At 45.3% G+C, this 22,768-nt stretch overlaps 1 protein-coding gene across 3 annotated transcripts; it reads left to right on the top strand.

Annotated features, from left to right (window-relative positions):
* Positions 1-1,872: 1,872 nt before the first annotated feature.
* On the top strand, positions 1,873-21,910 carry LOC143770307 (ETS homologous factor-like). Of its 3 annotated transcripts, none has more exons than XM_077259807.1 (6): positions 1,877-2,400; positions 9,969-10,142; positions 13,083-13,169; positions 14,880-14,954; positions 16,379-16,571; positions 20,686-21,910. In XM_077259807.1, exons 1-6 carry the CDS (start codon positions 2,322-2,324, stop codon positions 20,792-20,794), a joined length of 717 nt encoding a protein of 238 aa, XP_077115922.1. In that variant the 5' UTR covers positions 1,877-2,321; the 3' UTR covers positions 20,795-21,910. The 3 variants fall into 3 exon arrangements, with proteins under 3 accessions (XP_077115923.1, XP_077115922.1, XP_077115921.1); XM_077259806.1 differs by having other exon boundaries at positions 1,879-2,400; positions 14,877-14,954; XM_077259808.1 differs by lacking the exon at positions 13,083-13,169 and having other exon boundaries at positions 1,873-2,400; positions 14,877-14,954.
* The last annotated feature ends 858 nt before the right edge of the window (positions 21,911-22,768 follow it).

The raw sequence follows: 22,768 nt of genomic DNA, 5'->3' as shown, positions 1-22,768 counted from the left end.
TGTAAAAATGCTATTAAAGGGCTTTCCCCCAGGATAGGTGATAAAATACTGACCAGTCGCAAGGCCCCTTTTCTTTGGGTCAGACGGCCCCTTTCTTCTGGGTCACACGGCCTCTTTCTCTGGGTCTCACGATCCCTTTCTCTGGTTCGCACGGCCCCCTTTCGCTGGGTCGCACGGCCCCTTTCTCTGGGTCGCATGGCCTCTTTATCTGGGTCGCACGGCCCCTTTTCTCTGAATCGCACGACCCCTTTCGCTGGGTCGCACGGCTCCTTTCGCTGGGTCGCACAGCTTTCGCTGGGTCGCACGGTCCCTTTTTCCTGGATTGCATGGTCCCGTTCTCTGGGTCACACTGCCTCTTTCTCTGGGTCACACTGCCTCTTTCTCTGGGTCACACGGGCTCTTTTCTCTGGGTCGCACGGCCCCCTTTTCTCTGGGTCGCACGGCCCCTTGTCTTTGGGTCACATGGCCCCTTTTCCCTGGATCGCGTGGCCCCATTCTCTGGGTCGCACGGCCCATTTTCTCTGGGTCGCACGGCCCCTTTTCCCTGGGTCGCATGGCCCCGTTCTCTGGGTCACACTGCCTCTTTCTCTGGGTGACACTGCCTCTTTCTCTGGGTCACACGGCCCCCTTTCTCTGGGTCTCACGATCCCTTTCCCTGGGTCGCACGACCCCTTTCGCTGGGTCGCACGGCCCCCTTTTCTCTGGGTCGCACGGCCCCTTTTCTCTGGGTCACACGGCCCCTTTTCCCTGGATCGCGTGGCCCCATTCTCTGGGTCGCACGGCCCCTTTTCTCTGGGTCGCACAGCCCCTTTTCCCTGGGTCGCATGGCCCCGTTCTCTGGGTCGCACGGCCCCGTTCTCTGGGTCACACGGCTCATTTCCTCTGGATCACAAGGTCCCTTTCTCAGGGTCGCACAGCCCCTTTTCTATGGGTCCCAAGGTCTCTTTCCCAGGGTTGGACGGCCCCTATCTGTTGTTCGCAGGACCCCTTTTCTCTGGGTCGCATCGTCTAGTTCTCAGAGTCGCTCGGTCCCGTTCCCTGGGTCGCACGGCTCCTTTTCTAAGGGTCGCAAGGTCCCTTTCTTGGGGTTGCAAGGCCCCCTTTTCTCTGGGTCACACGGCCCCTTTTCCCTGGATCACGTGGCCCCATTCTCTGGGTCGCAGGGCCCCTTTTCTATGGGTCGCAAGGTCCCTTTCTCTGGGTCGCACGGTCCTGTTCCTTGGGTCGCAAGGTCCGTTTCTCTGGGACGTACAGTCCTGTTCCTTGGGTCTCAAGGTCCCTTTCTCTGGGTTGCACGGCCCCTTTTCTATGGGTCGCAAGGTCCTGTTCCTTGGGTCGCATGTCCCCTTTTCTCTATTATATCTGTGCACTTACTCCCTGAAATGTAAAAATGCTATTAAAGGGCTTTCCCCCAGGATAGGTGATAAAATACTGACCAGTTGGGGTCTGACCGCTGGAACCTGCACCGATTGGGAAATTTAAACCCTGACCCCCACTCTGTTCATTCCCTATGGGGCTGCCAAGCTTTGAGGATAAATGTCACGGGGCCCAATATACTTTCTAACCAGAATAGAAATGTCCCGTTCTGACGATTTTCTTGGGGGTCTGACCCCTGAAACCTGCACCAATCAGGACAATCCCTTTTAATAAAAATACTAAATTGTTACCATGCTGCTCATCGAAAAGAAAATCTGGGTGTAACCAACAACGTGCCCAGTAGAGGGAGCCATTGCAGCATTCCATCGGATGGATGACCCACACAGGTAACCGACCCTCCATATCTGATGGGTGGTCATAACTTTGATCATGGGACCCCGTCCTCTTATTCAGGCCTATTTTTGTCATGGTCGTTGGTCTCCGGCCTCTAATTTTGAAGAATGCGGAGCGTCTGTCACCCGACAGTAACTCTTTGTTTTCTCAGGTAAACGTACAGGGAGTGCCCTGAAGCTAATGACAAGGTGCGAGCTGGCAGGCTGCCATGCTGCCACATTAAACTGAAACTCTGGGAAAGCGGTACTACCTGAAAAAACAATGAGAAGGAGAAACCCCGATTGGGTCCCTATTCACTCCCTGACGCTTCTTGGAACAGTTGCTTTGTGAACTCTGAATAGAGAGCAGGTAAAGACTCAGCCAATGGCATAACTGGGACTTTCTCCACCGCTGTGTACTGGTTTCCAGTAAGACTGCCTCCTCCTGTGCTGTCAGTCAGCCTCTCACCCATCCCGCGAAGCCCCTCAGCCCTTAAGGACAATGTCATCATCTCACCTCCTGTGATCAAACACTACCCAGGTGTACCAGCGGCCGACTGTCAGCCCGCCAGGATGTACCACTCATCGGCACTACCCTTCAACCTCTTCTCCGGCTTCACCGCAGATCTGGCCAACAGCGCTACCCAGACAGGTAAGAAGTTTAACCATTACCAAAACTTTTTAAAACTTTTTTTTTAGCCTCACGTCAAGGAGATCAACCGGTGATTCCAAATTCACACTAATGTAAAAAGTTTTTTAAAAGTTTCCAAAACTTTATTCTCAAGTTCTTTTACACCTTTTTTAAAAAAAAAAAAAAAAAACCTGTTACAACTATTTTAATTATACAACGCTCATACAGTAGAGCCTGATATAATTCTGCCTATTTTGCGGTCTTTCTCATAAAACCCCAAAGAGATAACCCAGGACGAAAGTGAAAGAAACAAAAACCTAAGTAGAAATAATAATAAAATATAGCTTTTATTAACAATGGGTTAATGAAATTACATTATAAGACGCACCCCTATTTTCCCCCAAAATTGTTGGGGAAAAAAGTGCGTCTCATAATCCGAAAAATACGGTATATGTCTTTATTTAACACAGTAGAAGCAAATGTATCTGTGAGTGAATCAATGGGGAAACCTCAGAAAAAGAAAAGTGGCACAAATGGCAAAGTAGGCTTAATATATGTGTATAGTCTAAGTGAAAGTTAATAGTGCAAGGTTCAGATCATATTGACGTCCCCCTAAAAAATGAGGTACATGCTAAAAAAGCAGCTCCCCCACCAAACAAACCTGACTAGCTTCATCAGGGGCACCCAAGTTTCACAAATGCTTTGTCAGGGGTGTTTGATGAATTTACAAATTCCTTGATAAAGCATTTGCATTGTAAAACACCCTGTCGAACGCCCCCCAGTATATAACCTTTGGTCCCCCACTCCGGGTGTATTATATGTGGCCCCTCGCCATCTGCATTTACTAAAGTGACGCTGATGCCAGCGCAGTCTTATAATAGGAGCCACCGGCGTAACAAGTCCGTTCATTCATGACATTTCCTCCTGTTAAATCTTCCCCTATCATCGGTGAAAGATATTATTGAGAAGTGGAAGGAACCGCGGCAACTCAGGCACAAAGTGGAGACCCCGTAACGTTACAGAGCAGGGGGCTAAGAGCTGAGGAGCAGAAGGCAGAAAAGTCACCATCACTCTGCAGCGTCCAGACCTCCTCTGGTATAACATCAGCACAAACACTGTGCCCCCCGCCGGGAGCTTCATGGCCGAGCAGCTGCATTCAGCCTTACATCACCAAGCACAATGCAGAGTGTCGGATTTAGTGGCCTCTGGAGGAGACGTGTTCTGTGCAGTGAGGGATCACACTTCTCTATCTGGCGTCTGATGGAGGAGACTGGATTTGGTTATTCCAGGAGAACGTTACCCCCTGACTGCATTGTGCCCGCTGTACAGTTTGGTGGACAAGGATCATTCTTTGGACTGTTATCAGGGGTCGGCCTTGGGCTCTTTTTTCCACTGATGGGAAATCTTAATACTTCAGCACAAGACATTGTGGACAATTGTAGCTTCCAAAATATTTCTCATCACTGCACCGATCCGTCAGTAATTGATCCAGCCGGGGTTAGTAGTTATGTATTTAAAAACAATTCTTAGGATTAGTATAGGAATATCTATAAAACCTTTCCTGTTAGTAATAAAACTTTTATATATGGTGTATGTAAATAATCCACACCCCAACCCCCCCGCAGTGATGGAATCTGAGCTCCTACCTAGAATACTACACGTGTACCATATACTTGTGGATATATAATAACTGAACACACACATTGCTTTATGACTTGATGGCAATGTGTTCGCAACCTAAAGTGTCAACCGTGCCTTTAAAAGAGTTCTAAAATGGGTTAAAATTGCAAAGATTGTAAAAAAAATAATCAACTTTACAGTTTACTCATTTTTTTTTTTTTTTTAAACTCTCTGCTCTTTAAAGGGAACCTGTCACCCCCCCCCCCCCCCCCAGTCGTTTCAAACTAAAAGAGCCACCTTGTGCAGCAGTAATGCTGCATTCTGACAAGGTGGCTCTTTTAGTTCTGGGTGCTGTAACTAGAGAAATAATCAGTTTTATAATTTGTCCGAAATACCTGGTCCTCAGTCATGTAGGCCGGCGTTTCCCCCCTGCTTCAGACAGCACACAGCTGTCACTCACATCTTCTTGGCGCCGGGCGCCACCTCCTCCTCACCGCTGTTTTCAAAAGTAGCCGGCGCCTGCGCTCTTATCCCCTGCCTGGTGCAGGCGCAGTGAGCGCTGGCCGTCTTTCCTCATATGCAGCCCAGCTGACTGCGCCTGCCCTGCCTGTGAATCCCAGCCCCGCAATGTGAATAAATCATAAGTCACTGCGGGGCTGGGATTCACAGGCAGGGCAGGCGCAGTCAGCTGGACTGCATATGAGGAAAGACGGCCAGCGCTCACTGCGCCTGCACCAGGCAGAGGATAAGAGCGCAGGCACCGGCTACTTTTGAAAACAGCGGCGAGGAGGAGGCGGCGCCAAGAAGATGTGAGTGACAGCTGTGTGCTGTCTGAAGCAGGGGGGAAACGCCGGCCTCCTTGACTGAGGACCAGATATTTAGGACAAATTATAAAACTGATTATTTCTCTAGTTACAGCACCCAGAACTAAAAGAGCCACCCTGTCAGAATGCAGCATTACTGCTGCACAAGGTGGCTCTTTTAGTTTGAAACGACTGGGGGGGGTGACAGGTTCACTTTAATTTTGTAATTTACAGCTTGTTGTTTTAGTAACCGGCCACCTCCTACAATATCAGAGGTGGCAGGTTTCTTAGACAAGGAGCAAAGCCCTTGCTACCTCCTGCCCGATGCTGCCTTTTCTAGCAACATAGGAGAGCCATGCTGCTATTCTGAACTGTGAATCCACACGAGCACACTGTCACTACCCATCAAGTTGGGAGACAGAGGAGTGGTGCACTCCTAAATAAGAAACCTGAGACCACTCCATATTTAAAGAGTTTAGAAAACAAGGGTTATTCACTTGTAAGATTTGACATTCTCTAATAGACTATTTGGACGAATTCATCACATTCAAGATCTCTGCTTGCTGTCATTCATTGGAAACCTTCATTGTACGTTTCCAGGGGATGATAATCTGCCTCGGTCATGGGATGGTCGCAAGTGGAAACAGCTTGTCACATGAGAAGCTACTGTGCACCTGTGTGAGCATCATATGACGAGAAGACATGGCGGTTTCTATTAAAGGGAACCTGACAACAAAAAAACAAAATAGTTACTTGCTACCTTGGTGGCAATTTGCAGGTAAATACCCTTTTAAACATGTGGCAGTCTAATTGGAGCAGCAGCTACAGGGAGAAAGTAAAGTTTTATTCTCCCTGCAGCCACTTGATTCTCTTCGTCGGGGCAGTAACAGTCTATAGTGAGTACACTGTAATCAATCCCCACTGTGCGGCATGTGAGCAGAGCAAGCTGTCAATCAATGTGCCACTTGAATAGTGAGTGGTGACACTTGCCGCTTCTTGCACCGCCTCGATGATTGGAAGCGAGCAGCTGCAAGGAGAATAAAATTCACTTTCTCCCCATAGCTGCGCTTCCAGTAAGCCAGCCAAACATAAATAAAATGATATTTACCTGCAGATATCCACTATAAAATACAGGATTTCTTTGTGGGGTGGGGGGCCGACAGCTTCCCTTTAAATAATAAGAAGCTGAGATCTTGAAGACTGTAAGGAATTTATGCTCAAAGTATATAAAAATGTGTATACACATGTATATAAAATGCTAATAGAGCAAATAGAGCGCTAAAAGGAATTAATCCAACCCTTAAGTTTCAAAAAAAAATGGTTATGATGGAGTGACATACAAAATGAATTAATACCCCTGTGAGGACACATCATTTAATCTTAATTATGCATACGTCTGTTTCCAGCAGGCGAAGAGACATACGCTATTATCTTTATGTATAAGTATTTTTTCTCTGGTTGGTCAAGAAACACAGACTGTTGTTCGTATGAGCCTGGACATTGACTTTTGAGTTGATGTATGTTGTAACTTATCGTCTTATCTCTGGAGGACAGGGACAGAGGGTAATTGAACAATAGATGTTTTTTAATATGTTGATTACAGATTTACCAGGCTAGCTAGTTTGTTGACATGTAAAACCGAGAACGGACTATGCAGATTGATTAAACATTCAAACAATGAGAGTTAAACTCACCCCCCCCACTCCCCCGACCTGTGGATGATGACCTGAGCCACAGATGTGGGTATAAAATGGGATTTCTATAGTTCTGCAAGAAGAATAAAGTGACTTGACAGAACAACATCCAAGACACGATGACTCTATAGAGGAACACTCTACCAGGACAACATGGCTCCATCAAGAGGGACACAGATTTGATATGCTACAGGATGTGAGCTTAGAATACCACGGTCCCAACTGAAAGAATACAGATCTGCTCTATTGACCATCACTGAACCCATTGATACATTTGGGGAAGCCAGGATTTGGACGCACCGGCCACCTGAGCCCCACAGATACGTTTGGGGAAGCCAGGTTGGGACCATTCGATCGCCTGGCTCCATAGAGACGTTCGGAGGATCCAGGTTGTGACCCACCGGTCACCTGGCTCCATGGAGACATTTGGGGATACCAGGTTGGGACCCCCAAGGATGCATTTGGAGAAGCCAGGTTGAGACCATCCGATCACCTGAAACCCATGGATATGTTTGGGAATGCCAAAATTGTGACCCTCAAGTAACCCGACTCCATGGAGACGTTTGGGGATACCAGGTTGGGACCCTCTGGTCACCTCAACCCCATGAATGCGTTTGGAGAAGCCAGGTTGGTACCATCCGGTCACCCAACTTCATGGAGACGTTCGGAGAACTTTTCATTACCTTCTCTCTGTGGCTGTCTGCGAAAAGCAGGGTGCCACAGGTGGGGGTAGTCGGCCCTGGAAGTCCCGTAGTTGCAACTTTTCTAATCCCGGCGAGTCAGATGAAGAGTGGGACTCTGTAATTTTGCCCTATTGAGTATTTTGCGAGGACTGTTCTATGTGTCATTGTCTGTTTTGTGGTTCGGTAAAGTATTGCCACACTGTTTTACTGTGACCCTGTGTTGTCTGAGTAGTATTATGCCACGGGAAAAAGTGAATGAGCATTCAGTGGGACGATACATGGTCCATGGGGTCTCGGGCCAGTGCACTAGAGCACCCACTGACCCCCCATGTCTCCACAACTCCCTTTACCAACTCCCTGTGCCGATGCTTCCCTGGTTCTCCAGTACGAGCGATGACGTGTGACCGCTGCAGCCAATGACTGCCTATAGCGGTGATATTTTAACACCACTGAGGCCATTGATTGGCTGCAGCGGTCACATGTCATTGCTGGAGGAGGGGAGCTGGCTGTTTTGCTGTGTGTAGACAAAATCTTTTTTGCCATTCACTAAAGCCCCGTGAACCAAAAAATGTACAAACTGAGTGCAGTATAAGCCGAGAGAAACACAGGTGGTTGTACTGCAGGTATCGAATGCCTGAAATGACGTCACTGCTCTTGGCTTTGCACAGCCGGGTGCAGACAACAGGTTTAACTGGAACGTGCAGATTTTGAGAAGTTCCAGTAAAAATGATAGATACGAAGGAATCGGAACAGGTCCTGTTGTAATTATCAACATACATATTTCTAGATCCAGCATGTCCGGGCGAGTCTGGGCCTCCACCATACAAATTACTGTGCTGAAAGTTCATACCCCCAGAACGTGGAAAGCAAACAGACAATCCCTACATGTGTTACAGATGTCGAACAGTCAGGAGACATGCAGCTGCAGGGACTCAAACATATTTTTCGGGCATGCCGAGGACACTTGGTTAGCACCTGAGCATGCTCGGATGACACCTTATCCCAGCACATTCGCTCATCACTATTGCTCACCCCGGATGGGCTATGATAACAGACAACTAGTTCCAGGGAAAAAAGGCAACACTCCAGCAGACAACGGAGTGTAAAATTAGTAAAACTGAGCAATGAAAAAAAAACATGGTCTGGTGATTCCTGATTACTGTTACACCATGGTGATGGAAGGGTCCAAATTTTGCTAAATTTAGGCTGATGAATGTGGAGTAATGGCAAGGGGAAGGTGTTTCAGCACCATCTGGATCGCAAAACTCGAGGACGGACTTTTGGCCTGTAGGACTTCCATAACCATTTTGGCCAACCAAGCTCATCCCTTCATGATAGCTGTTCTAAGGACACTTTTTCATCAGGCTCATACATTCATAGATTGGATCCAAGGACACAGCAGTGACTTTTCCAATGCTTTCCTGCCCCATCTTTGGATGAGGCCCTTCAGAAGATGTCATTACCTTTTATCTAATTAGCTTGTCCACAAACTACTAAATGGGTGTCTATAGAAAGTAGCCATTCAATAGTTTACGTGTAACGAGATGTCCGTCACTGAGCAGAAGATCTTGAGGCTCTTTGTATTGATCTTGGGATGTAACGAAACAGACATCCATGTATCGTAGTTAAGACCTTGGATTGGTGATCTGACATATAGAGTATGACAAGGTTGGTGAACTTTCTGTTCAACAGACAACTTTTTCCAAACTATTTTTAAAAGAACTTGTATTGTGGTATAGACCTACAATTTTCTACCCATATGGTCTTATTATATTGGTCACACACATTTATCCTTGAGGTTTTTCCAAGAAAGACATTTATCTCTTATCCATAGCACGGGTCCCGATCTAATGTGAGTGGAGCTACATGGTTGCTTATTGTCTATCGACTGATGACCGTCATGCCACTCTAGTCAATCCTGACCTCCAAAAAGGCAGAACAAGAGATTGGGATTCTACACTCCCCTCTTCTAGTGCTTGGTGGGACCTCAAGAGATCAAACCTATCCTATGTGTACGTGTTCAATGTCTTTGGTGGGAAAATCCCTTTTACTTATAAAGGCATTCTTCATCGCGTACCGTGTTACGGAGATATTCTACCCTAAAGGCACTGAAAGTAGATCTGTCATCGTAATATATTTTCACAGGTCTGAGGGCTGTTGAGCGAAATAGTTCAAAGATATATCATGCTATTTGGTTAATACCAGAGTCCCTCCATTAATCTCCCCACCTTCTCTCACCTCTTGACCATTGACGGCCATTCACACCAGTTGGTATTAGGGCTGTGGAGTCAGTAAGCCAAACCACCGACTCCTCAATTTCCATGACACCCACTCCACGACTCCGAGAGCCCTGGTTGGTATCCAGTATAAAGGTCATCCCACCCATACACAGTGGAGTAAAGTTGGTCGAACCCACCAACATTGAGGGGAGAGTCAGGTGGCCACCATACACATTAGACTGTTGGCCAATCCCACCAATATTTGGTGTTGCTGTGTATGGTCAACTCTAACCCAACTGATGATGTTTTAGAAGAGAAGAATTGGCACCATATTAGATTCTCATAGAGGACACCATCAAGCAGAAGTTGGGAAAGATGGCTGTCGGCCAAGCGATGGTTCAACTGACAGCTGTCCAATGTGTATGAAGGTCGAAGAGCCTGTCACTGTGTTATGCTACATATTAGGGTGAAGGATTGAAGCAATCACCCAAGAACCAAGTAACAAAAACTAGTCTTATTATATCCCTGTGTATATATAATTCTGAACCTTGGTTTGGCTTTTATTTGCAGAGCTTTCCACCCTCATGAATTCCTGGGACTGTACGGACTACGACTATGATGTCAATGACATAGATTTGCCCTTTTTGGCTTATCTTACCTCCCCTGATTATTCCTCTGGTGACTCAGACATCTGTACCCTGTCTGAAAGCACTGGCGTCAGTGAAACCCTCCCTCACTTTACAGGTGAGTGCACTGATAAGAGTTTTATTATTTGATTATAGATATTACCTGTCGAAAGCTGCTCCTACACTAAAGGTCGATTTACAATTATCGGGACATGAACCTTCATAGGAACACTCATTTCCCGATAATTGGCTCATGATCACTCGACGAACGAGCAAAACGCTTGTTCGTCGGGTGAAATGATCTCTTGGTTTGCACAAAAGATCATCCTTCTCGGCAGCACATTGTTCTGTGTAAACAGGACTCGTGCTGCCGAGAACAATCTACAGTATTACTGATCGTTCTGCCCATATATTAAATGTGATTGGCCCATCTAAACGATCACTGATCAGCACCCAAGTAGCTGATTGGAGGTAGTGTAATGCCGCATATCAGGTGGTGGAAGCCCACCATAACATGCTATAGTCTCCACGACATTACCAAAGAGTCTCATGGATTATTTCCAGATCGGGGATAACTTGCTGATTCTCCATGGGGCTCTGAATTGTGAGAAATTGACTCTGCCGATCCCCATCTCGAATAAAGTGGTGTTGTGCATGCTCGACTTCCACTCCTGCCCTCATTATCTATGGGACTGCTAGGAATAACGGAGCGCCGTTGTCTGCTTTTGCCAACTGTCCCATAGACCATGAATGGAGGTGGTCAAGCATGTACACCTCCGCTTTATCCACGACTGGTTCAGGTCTTGAGATCGCTTGGAATCTCATAAGTTATACCATATCCTGCAGAAACACCCTTGCGGTCTTTAGTTACTTGGTAGTGTGACCTTTGGGTCCTTTTTTTTTTTTAAAGGGAACCTGACAGCTGAAACATGCTGACTGATCCTCATGATTTCAGCCATGGAGAAGACTAGTCGGACAGACTGGTCCCCGGTGGCTTTTCCCCTTAATTGACGGGTCTCACTGTGTGCATGTATAGGGAGAGACCTGTCAGTCAGTGGCAGTAGGCGGGGAGAAGCCTCCGGGGACCCGCCTCTCTGACTAGTCCTGTGCAGACCTATTATACCGACCTCATTTCCCTCCTGGAGGTCTTCTCCGTGCAGCTGTTTCTTCTCGTATTATGTCATTAATCCTAACAGAAGGTTTATCACAATCTCCGTCATTCATATCTGATCAGACTTTACGGTTTGTTTGCCAACCCTCAAGTTAGAGGCCTCATAACGCTTTTCTTTTCTTTTTTTTTTATGAGTTATTTACTTGAGGTGGTTCTCCTATACAAACATGAGAGTTTATATAGAGGGAACTTGCAGAGCAAAAATGTCCGGCTCAAAGAGGAGTTAAATGGCCCCCGAAATGATGGAGCTTGAAAATGAGGAGTTAAATGGGGGGCCTCAACAAAATTCAAGAACAAAATGTAAAAAAAAAGTCTCCAATATATAAATACCAAAAAGACAAAAAAAAAGCGAAGCGTAAATTAATCGGGGCCCTAAAATAAAATAAAAAAAGTGGCAATGTTGGGTCCTACTCTGCATTTCATAGGCAGTCCGTTGACTTCAGTAGAAAAGGTGTAATGCTTAATTTCCCCTGTGGTGGCGCTGCAGAGATATTGATCGCTTTCTGCCAGGGTTTCCAAAAGATCACAGTTGATCGTTGGAGGCCTCAGGAGTGAGCCACCCTGTAATCAGTTTTACCATGAAAGGACCCTCCCCCCAAAAAAATGAATTATCCAAAGCAGAGAATTAGAGAAGACTGCTGGGAATGAGCACGCAGAGTCTCAGGATCAGTGATACTAGTGAGAGACTTTGTTCCTCCCAGTTGCTGCAGTTTTGATAAAATCCCTGTTTTATCTGCTGCAGATTTATCAGTTCTCTGAATGATGTGCTCTGTATAACCCCGCCCACACCACTGATTGGCAGTTTATGTGGAGTGTGCCCAGAAAACAGCCAATCAGTGGTTGGGGGCGTGACTGGACTACCTGGCTGTAGGTTTACTAGTCCTCTAGAGATAATCTCCTGCTTATAAAACTGTGATTTTATAAAATCTACACCAAGAAGCCCAGTAAATGACACCGCTGGAATCAGGGTCTCTGCCCCTACATCATGATGTTCTCTAATTAGTTTACAGATTTTAAAAGATATTTTGGCTTTAATTGAGGCAAGGTTCACACGGAATGTTTTTGCTTTGGCAGAAAAATCCGACAAATTTTCTAAGAAAAATCTGTTTTCAGGGAATGTTCCTTTTTTTGTTCTTTTTGGAGACTTTTTTTTTCCAGGAAGAAGTTCTCTGAAGCATTACCGCTCCCTCCCCATGTTGTTTAGCAACTTTTTAAACTTGACCATATCAAGTTCAGAGCAGAATCCACCTCCAAAGAAGCATAGCTATACTCACCCCGTATTTTTTTTTAGGACCCACCCTGCTGTTCAAACAGCGAGTTTTGTACATTTTGACTCAAGTCAATAGGGCACAAAACATTGAGCGAGGGGAGGTAAAAAGGCTTCAAAAAGTAGCTTCAAAAAAAGTTTCTTGAAACTTTTTTTTTTTACGCCCTCAAAACCACTGTAGCCTCAGAGAGGTTTTCACAACCTTGTAGCAAAATAAAATGCTCAAAAAAAAAAAGTGAAATAATCTTTAAAAACTAATAAGCATTTAATTACTTTAAAATAAAAAATAAAGAGTATTTCGGACCGGATACACTTTAAAAATCATCCTCAAAGCCCAGCCTGAGGATCCTGCGGTGATGACAAAAATATCCTTCCAAGTGGAATAAGGTTGATTCACAACCAAAAAAGAAGCAGCAAAATTAAAAGAATCAAAATTTGTGGGTTTTGGAGAGTTTCTAGTATGAAAATTCAGCAAAAAACAAGATCGCTCAGGTGGGAAGGGGTTAAGTTTTTGGCAATTATTGGCAGCGAGCGTGGTATCGACCACAGCCGCCTTCTAGCTAACAGTCTCCGGCTTCTTGTCTCCCTTTGTTTCTGGTTAATGTGTCACCGCCCCGTAGACCTGCTGGCCACAGTGACAACACATAGAAAGAATTTCGACCAACAGGTTTTACAGGAGAAGATAAACCCTCAGACCCCGGCGTGCGGTAAGTGCGACGCGGCATCTCCAATAGTGCGAGTGTATGTTTGGAGACGGCTGATCGCATAAGAACACAATGTATGATCCCACGCTACCTGCTATTTGGGGGAAATTCAGGCAAGGCGGAGACGACCTGGACTTAGCGTCAAGATGCCGGGAAAATCCGGGGAGAAACTGAGCAGATCTTTATTTTACCAGTTCAGGATTCGCCGCGGATTTTCCCTATTAAGTTTTTTATGTCCTATTTTTGTAAACTTTACATAATCGCCCAAAATCTAAGACTGTAGCGGTCACACGGGACAAGAGCACATCGCATGACCAGGCAAGGAAGCCGCTAAGCAAATGACCAGCCAACAGACTTTCAGTGTACGGGGGCCACAATATCATAAGTGTCTTGTTTAAAGGGGTTTAAAGTTATTTTCTATTTGGGGGACAGGTGATCAGTGGGCGGGGTCCTGACTGCTGGGATCCGCACCAATCGACAGCTCGATTATACGAAAAATGCCGCAACAGGTTGGGCGCCTTGTCCATGGAGCGGCGGTTGACCGTGTGCACTGCCGCTCCATTTTAACAGGGTAAAAGTGCCCCATTCTGCTGAATGGTGTGGGTCCCAGCGATCGGACCACCACCTATTAACAAGTTATTACCTATCCTAACTTGTTTTGACCGGACAGCCCCTTTAAAATGGTTGTCCGGGATTTTAACACTTGTGGTCTTTTCTTAGGATAGGTCACCAATGTCTGATTGGTCAGGGTGAGACCATCACCCCTGCCAATCAGCGTTTCCCGGTTTCCCATGACAGGACTGAGCAGAACAGCTCCATCAACTCTATAGTGGCCGCGGCCTGGTACTGCACTTCCTCCCTTATTGATTTGACACAGGTCTAACTCCCTCCATGGCTGTAGGGTTAACCTCCTCCATGGCTGTAGGGTTAACCGCCACCATGGCTGTAGGGTTAGCTACCTCCAGGCTGTAGGGTTAACTCCCTCCATGGCTGTAGGGTTAACTCCCTCCATGGCTGTAGGGTTAACTCCCTCCATGGCTGTAGGGTTAACTCCCTCCATGGCTGTAGGGTTAACTCCCTCCATGGCTGTAGGGTTAACTCCCTCCATGGCTGTAGGGTTAACTCCCTCCATGGCTGTAGGGTTAACTCCCTCCATGGCTGTAGGGTTAACTCCCTCCATGGCTGTAGGGTTAACTTCCTCCATGGCTGTAGGGTTTACTTCCTCCATGGCTGTAGGGTTTACTTCCTCCATGGCTGTAGGGTTAACTTCCTCCATGGCTGTAGGGTTAACTTCCTCCATGGCTGTAGGGTTGACCTCCTCCAAGGCTGTAGGGTTGAGGTGGAGACCTGCGGCTGCTCCAGTAACATGGACATGGAGATGCAACCTGATACTTAGGTTAATAAGTCAACGCAAAGTAATACACCACGTTTAGAAACATTTGCGACGGTCGCGGTGTAACACCATAGGAAGTACTAAGATGCTACGTCGCAATTCGAAACCAAGATCTCATATGTCGCCATGTAGTCCCCAGCCTAACAGATTCATGAACAGCAGATAACCTACTTATTGATGGTTTCCAGTCGGCTAGTAGAGAGTAAAAAATCAAAATAGATGAGGTTGCTGATAAGTCTGTTGTGTTGTATCTTATATGGTCTGTATCCTGGTCGTAGATTTGATATGCAATGTCATATATTCCTCTTTTATTATAGTAGAGGAGATGAGTATCAAGGAAACCAAACCATCCCCAGTTACTCCAAAGGATCACAAACGAAGAGGAGCCCGAACGAGTAAGAGACCTGCCTTTCCCTGTACTGATGTATCATACTATGTTTTTGCGGAACCCATTGGTCATACATTACCACAATGCTCAAAAATAAGATCCAGGAGTCTCCATGCTGTTTAAAAATGTACAATTTGTATTCACATATTTAAAAAAAATCTGTGAATACATGAGTTAACTATATATATATATATATATATATATATATATATATATATATATATATATATAATCTCAGATCATATTTAAATAGCACGGTTGACAATGACCGCTACATTATGTTATTGCTACAACCCCAACTTGCGTTTCGCCAGTATGGCTTCTTCAGGGGAGAAGGTTAGAATGATCCTGGAGACATCTTAATGTGTCTTATAGACAAAACACCATTAAAATTTAAAGAACATTACATCTATGTCTTAACTCAAAGCAAAACAAGACTTCCACTACCCCAAAAAGGTGGTATATAACCTGAGAAACTGAACAACACTGTATCTTCTAGGCTTGGAGCTAATGATGGCAAATATATTAATCAGTAGGTAGTAATAATCTATCTTCTGCAGTAACAGTCTTTATGTTTCACTCCCCACTCCTCGACGGGAACAGTTCTTTCCATTTTAGCCAAATATCGTCTTCCTTTCACTGTTTTAGTTTGTGAATATTTCCTTCCCTCCTAGTGCAAATCTGCACCATCAAAAATGGATTCTCGCTTGTCTCCAGTCTACGGAGGCTCAAGAGGTCAGCTCTGTGAGCTGCACTGATTCTTCTCCAAAGCGTTATCACAGCCTTAGTTTTAATGAGACCATCCTGGACTTGGGAACGATGGGGGAAGAAAATACACCGAGTAGATCTTGATTAAAATGTACTTCTCTGCACTTACAGGACGTACAGTTAAAACCCATTAGATAAATTGACCCGTTTCACCTCATCAGGCTCTCTCAGGGGCCTCTCATTCATGAATAAATAAATGATGATCATTTTTATTTTTTATGTATGATTCTAAATTAAATCGATGAAAACACCAAGTGCAAAAAAAAAAGAGGAATCCATGGACTTCTTTTGTTACTCAAGTGGTAAACAAAATGTTTCACAAAGATATCCACAGGAAGCTGGTGAAAGGAGGGAGTAACAATATACGACTAATGAATGAACTGTACAAAGGCATAAACAACCTCAAATTAGACATAATAAAACCATAAAAAAAATAATAAAACATTATCAAATAACAAATACTCAGAAGGAACAAAACTCAATGTTTAATTAAGTCCAAGGTGAGCCACAGGTCCCTCTCTCGCCATGTTAAATGGCATCTTGTATCCCCCCAATGCCACGTTGAGTTTTATCAACACGCCTAACCATAAAAGATTTAGGATTACCGCCATGATGAATTGTAATAAAGGACTTTAATATTAGGACTTTACCTCCTTTTTTCAGACCAAAGTGTTCACCTATGGGAGTTTGTACGCGATCTACTACTGAGTCCACATAAAAACCAAGAAGCCGTCCGCTGGGAGGACCGGAAAGAAGGGACATTCCGAGTCGTTAAGTCTGACATGATCGCACAGCTATGGGGGCAGCAGAAGAAAAACAAATGTATGAATTATGAGAAGTTGAGTCGAGCATTGAGGTAAGAGAGCAGGCAAACAAGATGCAGTACCTGAGGTTGCATCTTTGTTGATGTTTTTTGAAGAAAAAAAAAAATTCCCATACCCGATTTTTATTTTAGGATTTAAAAAAAATAAAGTTTACTTTATAGCAAGAACTGTGAGAAAATAATAAAAAAAAAAAATATCCAATACTCGTCTGTTGAATTTGCTTCTCTGCAGTTGCTCCAGTTGTCCTCACCGGTATTTTATTTTTTTTTACTTTGCTGCAGCTATGATGTATTTTACATCCACATGACCACTGCAGCCTGTCTCTAGCAACAGGGATGGTGCTTGGATGCAGAAGAGTAAGGTGTCACAGGTGTGTCAGATGCTACAGACAGTCGCTCTGCATCTGGCTGAAGGTCTCTGCATTTGGCATTGCAGATGCCTTCTTAATCCTTCTGACTTTTGGACCCAGTGGCAACCTCCCTCCGGCTCTAATTGAAACATCTGGACCTGGGTGTTTATAGACTCCCAGTCCGATTCAGGGAGTCGCCAGTGATATTCACATTTTCCCCTTGTGAAGGCTTGGAGCTCAAGCAGTCGGCTTACTTCCTCTCTGGTGCTGTTGGTGTTACCTTAGTCTGCTCAAGATAAGTTTCTTCTCCCTTGTTTGTCTCCCCTTCTTCTCTTTAGTGTACAGTAGGGACTGACCAGTGCTCATCCTCCCTTCCCTATTCAGGGTCTAGCTGTAGAAACATACAGGGCTTAGGTTCCTGCTCGACGATTGGTGTGGAACCAATATAGGGATGGTAGGGGAGGCAGGGTGCTATTAGATCTTCCTCAGGGTCTCCACTCCCCCTTCCCCTAGCGTTTGGGCTTCCTTTCCCTCTTCCCCTCTTCTTGCACTAAGCCTTCCCACATGGTGTGTGACAGTCGGTGATTAAGTGCGGACATCAAGTGGATGTATAGCACATCATCGATGCAGCAAAGTAAAGACTGGTAAGGCCCACCAGAGCTTCGGCACTGAAGCCGTGGGTGATTTAATGGATTTTTTTTTTCTAATCCTGGATAACCTATTAATACGAAACAGATCCTTTTTTAGTATCTGACCCGATTACTTTAGATGAGCACTGGGTTGACCCAGTTTTCTAGTCCCTAATAGTGGAAGCTATGATGTTACTTTTGAAGAATTGTAGGATTACATATGGATGATTTCATAATCTCTTTAGGGGAGGTGGAAAAATAGCAACCATATTCTATTGTATAACCTTTTTCACAAGAGATACGGTGACTCGATCCGGTTTCAAGTCATACGACGCTGATAACCCTGGGAATTTTTCCACTGAAGTCTCGTGACTGACGGTGTCAGTAAATTCCCAGCAACAGATGGGTGTAAACAGTGTGACTCACCCTGCAAAATGTCTTTGTGCAATAGTGAAACCGCGGCTTCCACACAATAGGTAACGGTAGACGGATCTAATATTAGACTCCCAGTGTGTCATGTCTGATCAAATGCTGTGTAACCTGACTGGTCACGTGCAGAAAATTACCAAATGTTACTGCTGAGCCGATAGGACCTGTCTCACTTGGACAACTTGATTCAACGGTCGTTTGTCGGCAGCACATGCCGTCGTGTAAATATGGACGTGCTGCCAAAAAATAATGTAAAGTATTCGGGGGAAGGAACACCTCCCACCTTCACAATCATTCCCGCGCGTTTTTGTTTCCTTGGCCAAAGTGCTTGATGCCCTCGTGAAAAATTGTGCATCGGTCGGAGCCGAAAAAGTTTTGTATTCAGTTCTAGAACCATTCCAAGGAAAACAAGTAATGCAATAGATGACCCAAAGCATCCCATAGAAATCTATGGGATCATTTCTGACATCGGTTACCCAGAGGGGGGAAAAACAAAATCACCGGATGACCTGAGACTAATTATACAGTTTACAGCTCATTACATTGGCATCCTCATGGGTTTCACAATCTGCCAAGTCTGGTCATCGGCAGCACCGAGCCAAGAGTAACAGGTCCACGCCCTGAAACCATAGGACACGTAAACATATTTGTGGTCGATCCATAATGTGGCTTTTTGTTATTATCGTTTGCTCTGCCACAAATTAAACCCCACGACAAAATCTGTTTGGTTGTCGCACGCCAGATTCGAAATGGATGTTTCGCCAGGTGGTTGGAAATTTTGAGGGTGTGTTTTTGTTTTGGCAAACATTTGCAATCATTGGAGAAACTCACCCAAACGTGGCCTTAACACGAGATAGCGATCAGCAGAACACTGAGACTTTTCCCTCTTGTTCAAGTGTTTCCATCAGCCACTAATTTCTCCCGAGATCAAAAGGATCCGGGAGTCTGAATTTTACATTACGTGGCTCCCATACTCAAATACTCGGTCTATACCGAAAAACTCAGAGTCTGTCCATCTAAAAGTCCCAATACGCATTAGTTTAAAGGGAGTCTGTCAGCACAAAATGACTGGTCAAACCAAGCACAGATGCTTCGTGTACCCTTGGTGTGGCCGAGCCATTTAAAGCACCTTCCCACCCGTGTTTCATCTACCTCCGCTTTCTTTAAGTGCCTGAAAACATCAGAGCTGTCAATCAAGGAAGGGGAGGGACAGAAATGTAGGTTGGATCACACTAAGGGTGCACCAAGCATCTGTGCTTGGTTTGTCCAGTCATTTTGTGCTGACAACTTCCTTCGTAAAGGATTCGGTTTCAACAGTCATTTTGTACTGACAAAGTACAGGCGTTCAGTGCATCATGGCGTGGCCAAATAGTTCCATGCATCATGGCGTGGCCAAATAGTTCCATGAATCATGGCGTGGCCAAATAGTTCCATGAATCATGGCGTGGCCAAATAGTTCCATGAATCATGGCGTGGCCAAATAGTTCCATGAATCATGGCATGGCCAAATAGTTCCATGAATCATGGCGTGGCCAAATAGTTCCATGAATCATGGCGTGGCCAAATAGTTCCATGAATCATGGCGTGGCCAAATAGTTCCATGCATCATGGCGTGGCCAAATAGTTCAATGCTTCATGGCGTGGCCAAATAGTTCCATGCATCATGGCGTGGCCAAATAGTTCCATGAATCATGGCGTGGCCAAATAGTTCCATGAATCATGGCGTGGCCAAATAGTTCCATGCATCATGGCGTGGCTAAATAGTTCAATGCTTCATGGCGTGGCCAAATAGTTCCATGCATCATGGCGTGGCCAAATAGTTCCATGAATCATGGCGTGGCCAAATAGTTCAATGCATCATGGCGTGGCCAAATAGTTCAATGCTTCATGGCGTGGCCAAATAGTTCAATGCATCATGGCGTGGCCAAATAGTTCCATGAATCATGGCGTGGCCAAATAGTTCCATGCATCATGGCGTGGCCAAATAGTTCCGTGCATCGTGTTGTGGCCAAATAGTTCCGTGCATCGTGTTGTGGCCAAATAGTTCAAATAGTTCCATGCTTCATGGCGTGGCCAAATAGTTCCATGCATCATGGCGTGGCCAAATAGTTCCGTGCATCATGGCGTGGCCAAATAGTTCCGTGCATCATGGCGTGGCCAAATAGTTCCGTGCATCATGGCGTGGCCAAATAGTTCCGTGCATCATGGCGTGGCCAAATAGTTCCGTGCATCATGGCGTGGCCAAATAGTTCCGTGCATCATGGCGTGGCCAAATAGTTCCGTGCATCATGGCGTGGCCATATAGTTCTATGTATCATGTCGTGGCCAAATAGTTCCGTGCATCGGGTCATGGCCAAATAGTTAGTGCACCTTAACATCTACATGTTTTCTATCTTTCTCTGACCTTCGTTGGCTCAATAAAGCCACAGCTGTCAATCAAAATAGGGTAAGGGGTTGCAGAGACAGAGAACTGTTTGGGCACACAAAGGGTTCACTGAGCGCCTGTGCTTGGTTTGATCAGTCATACTGTACTTACAGGCTACCTTTTAATCCACAGTGAGAACAAAAGATCAAGCATGTTGAAATCCAACATGCCCAATCCTTCCCCACTCATCATGTGAAAGTTGGGACTTGCAGGATGCGAACTTTTAGCAATTTTTAGGAAGAATTTCTGAAACTAACACCAGACAGACTACTTGTAATCGATAGTAACAAGTCTTGTGTTTTTTTTTGTTCCAGACATTACTACAAGTCCGGGATTTTGGAGCGGGTGGATGGAAGGTTGACTTACAAATTCGGGAAGAAAGCCTACGGATGGAGGGAAGACTCGCCTAAACAACTGACTTAGTTCTGCATGGACGTCGTATGGAAAACAGACATGAAGACATCTCAGGAGCACAGCGGCCGATAAAGCCAAGTTCTCATCATATACATTTACCAACGCGTGGACGTTCCAGATATTTCATGGGATTATACAACTTTTTTTTTTTTTTTTTTTTACGGAAAACATTTTTGCTCATGGGTTTTACCAGAACATGTACAATATTGTGATGAAAGACCTGTGAGTGATGTAGCCCCCGGTATTTGTGGGGTAGACCCAGTAGGGCAAGGTTGTCCTAGTCTTATGCCCAGTGAGGGGTCAGGGCAAGATGGCGGAGATGATGGCTGCTTCTGACAATGGTAAAATTACAGGAAGAACATGGATAACCTGCGGAAACAATCCTCCTCGACTCTCATAGGAGACAACGGTAGGGTTTCTGATCTCCGGACATGAAGACTGATGGTTGGTGGAGCATGATCTTTGGAAACTCGTCAAGAGCCGCCGGCTGTCAGGGTTGATGGGAATTGTAGTTTTGCCACAGGTTGGGGAATACTACTCTAATCGAACTATAATATGACAATGATGGTTTGGGGCTACACTGAAGATCATCGATCTCCACAGTGAACACAGGACTTGTGCTGCCGAGAACAATGGCCGCTTCTGTGCTCTAGAGAATCTTGCAGATCGTTCAACAGGGGGAATCTGACGCCGGGTCGGCCTGTGGAAACAAGCAGCTGATCGGTGGTGGTCTAGGGCTGTGTAAATGAAACCTTACTTACTGGTTTACGTAACAGCAGCGGTGAAGTCATGAATACAGAAAGTGACCACTGCAGCCAATCACTAGGGTTCAGCTGTCTACCTTGGCATGTGACCGACTGCAGTGGTCACATCGCCAATGCTGCAACAAAAACTAGGGGCTGAGTAAGGGCGATTTCTTATGTCGACACAGAGCACGTATGTACACAAATAAATCCGGAACACCCCTTTAAATAATGATGGTGCCAAAGTTGTACATTAATGTAAATTAGCTTTGTACATTAGATGTGGAAACCTTAAGGGGTATATATTATTTTTGCACCTAAAGGCATGTGTTTTTAGCTAAAAAAGCATTTATACAAGTGTTTTATTAAATGTTAGACTGTTTCTGTCTTCTACTGCTCAGATCAGAGCGCACAATCACTCTACCGTCACCATTAGTCTATGGCCCTGTCGGCGCATGCGTTCGGACTCCATTTTGCTGGGGGTTCGGACATATGCCCCGATGTTCACTGGTCACATGACCCTAAACGTAATGTGAATGCATCGTTATTATATATACCCAGACTAAAATTTGAGGATGATGGCTACTCTCCTTGAAATTGATTACACAACACAAAGAAAGATAAGTCGTGGAAATCACAGGATGGATGGACATGTTCAGTACTTAACAGTGGGGAAAACACTGCATATTTTATAATGGAGTCTGAGCCATGTGCAGAAATCTCCGCACTTCCAGCCTTGGAGTTATTAATGGTCGTCTGCTGATGAATGCACTCGGACAAATCATCAAGATCCGCTGCTGGCAGCTCCTGTGTAATTACCGACTCGATGGGAGACAAGTCTGGAGACGCTGCAGTCATGGGAGCATGACTACGAGGGACCTCCACACCGGTCCTACTCCTGGGGTGTCAAAGTACAATTATTTTTATCATTTAACCTGTAACCTGTCTGCATTCTGGGATTTCCATCATTCCACCACGACTCCTTGGTGTTGCAGGTTCGACGCCGAGGATGAGGAGCGTACGTTCATTTTTACAGAGGTCTTGTCTTTCGCTGCAGTACAATATCAGACGAGGTGGCACTAAATGACAGCCGATCGTCTGTCGCGTGATTACACAGGTTCACAACCGTGCTTCAGATGTGCACAGGTTACCACTGTTCTCGGCAGCACAGGACGATGTGCTGTCGAGAACGATTTTTTTCTTTTCTTTTGCAGCACCTGATGAACAATCATTTTCCTTG

The sequence above is a fragment of the Ranitomeya variabilis genome, chromosome 4 (assembly GCF_051348905.1).
Source record: "Ranitomeya variabilis isolate aRanVar5 chromosome 4, aRanVar5.hap1, whole genome shotgun sequence".
In the NCBI taxonomy this organism is placed as follows: Eukaryota; Metazoa; Chordata; class Amphibia; order Anura; family Dendrobatidae; genus Ranitomeya; species Ranitomeya variabilis.
The sequence above is the reverse complement of the archived record's forward strand: the minus strand, read 5'-3'. Positions and strand labels throughout refer to the sequence as shown.

Bases quoted from the DNA above. Each gene is read 5' to 3' on its own strand.
- LOC143770307 (XM_077259806.1), top strand. From the start codon at position 2,322: ATGTACCACTCATCGGCACTACCCTTCAACCTCTTCTCCGGCTTCACC. The intron at 13,170-14,876 runs GTAAGTGCGACG...CTTTTATTATAG, and splicing joins CCCTCAGACCCCGGCGTGCG to TAGAGGAGATGAGTATCAAG. The intron at 14,955-16,378 runs GTAAGAGACCTG...TCCTTTTTTCAG, and splicing joins ACGAAGAGGAGCCCGAACGA to ACCAAAGTGTTCACCTATGG.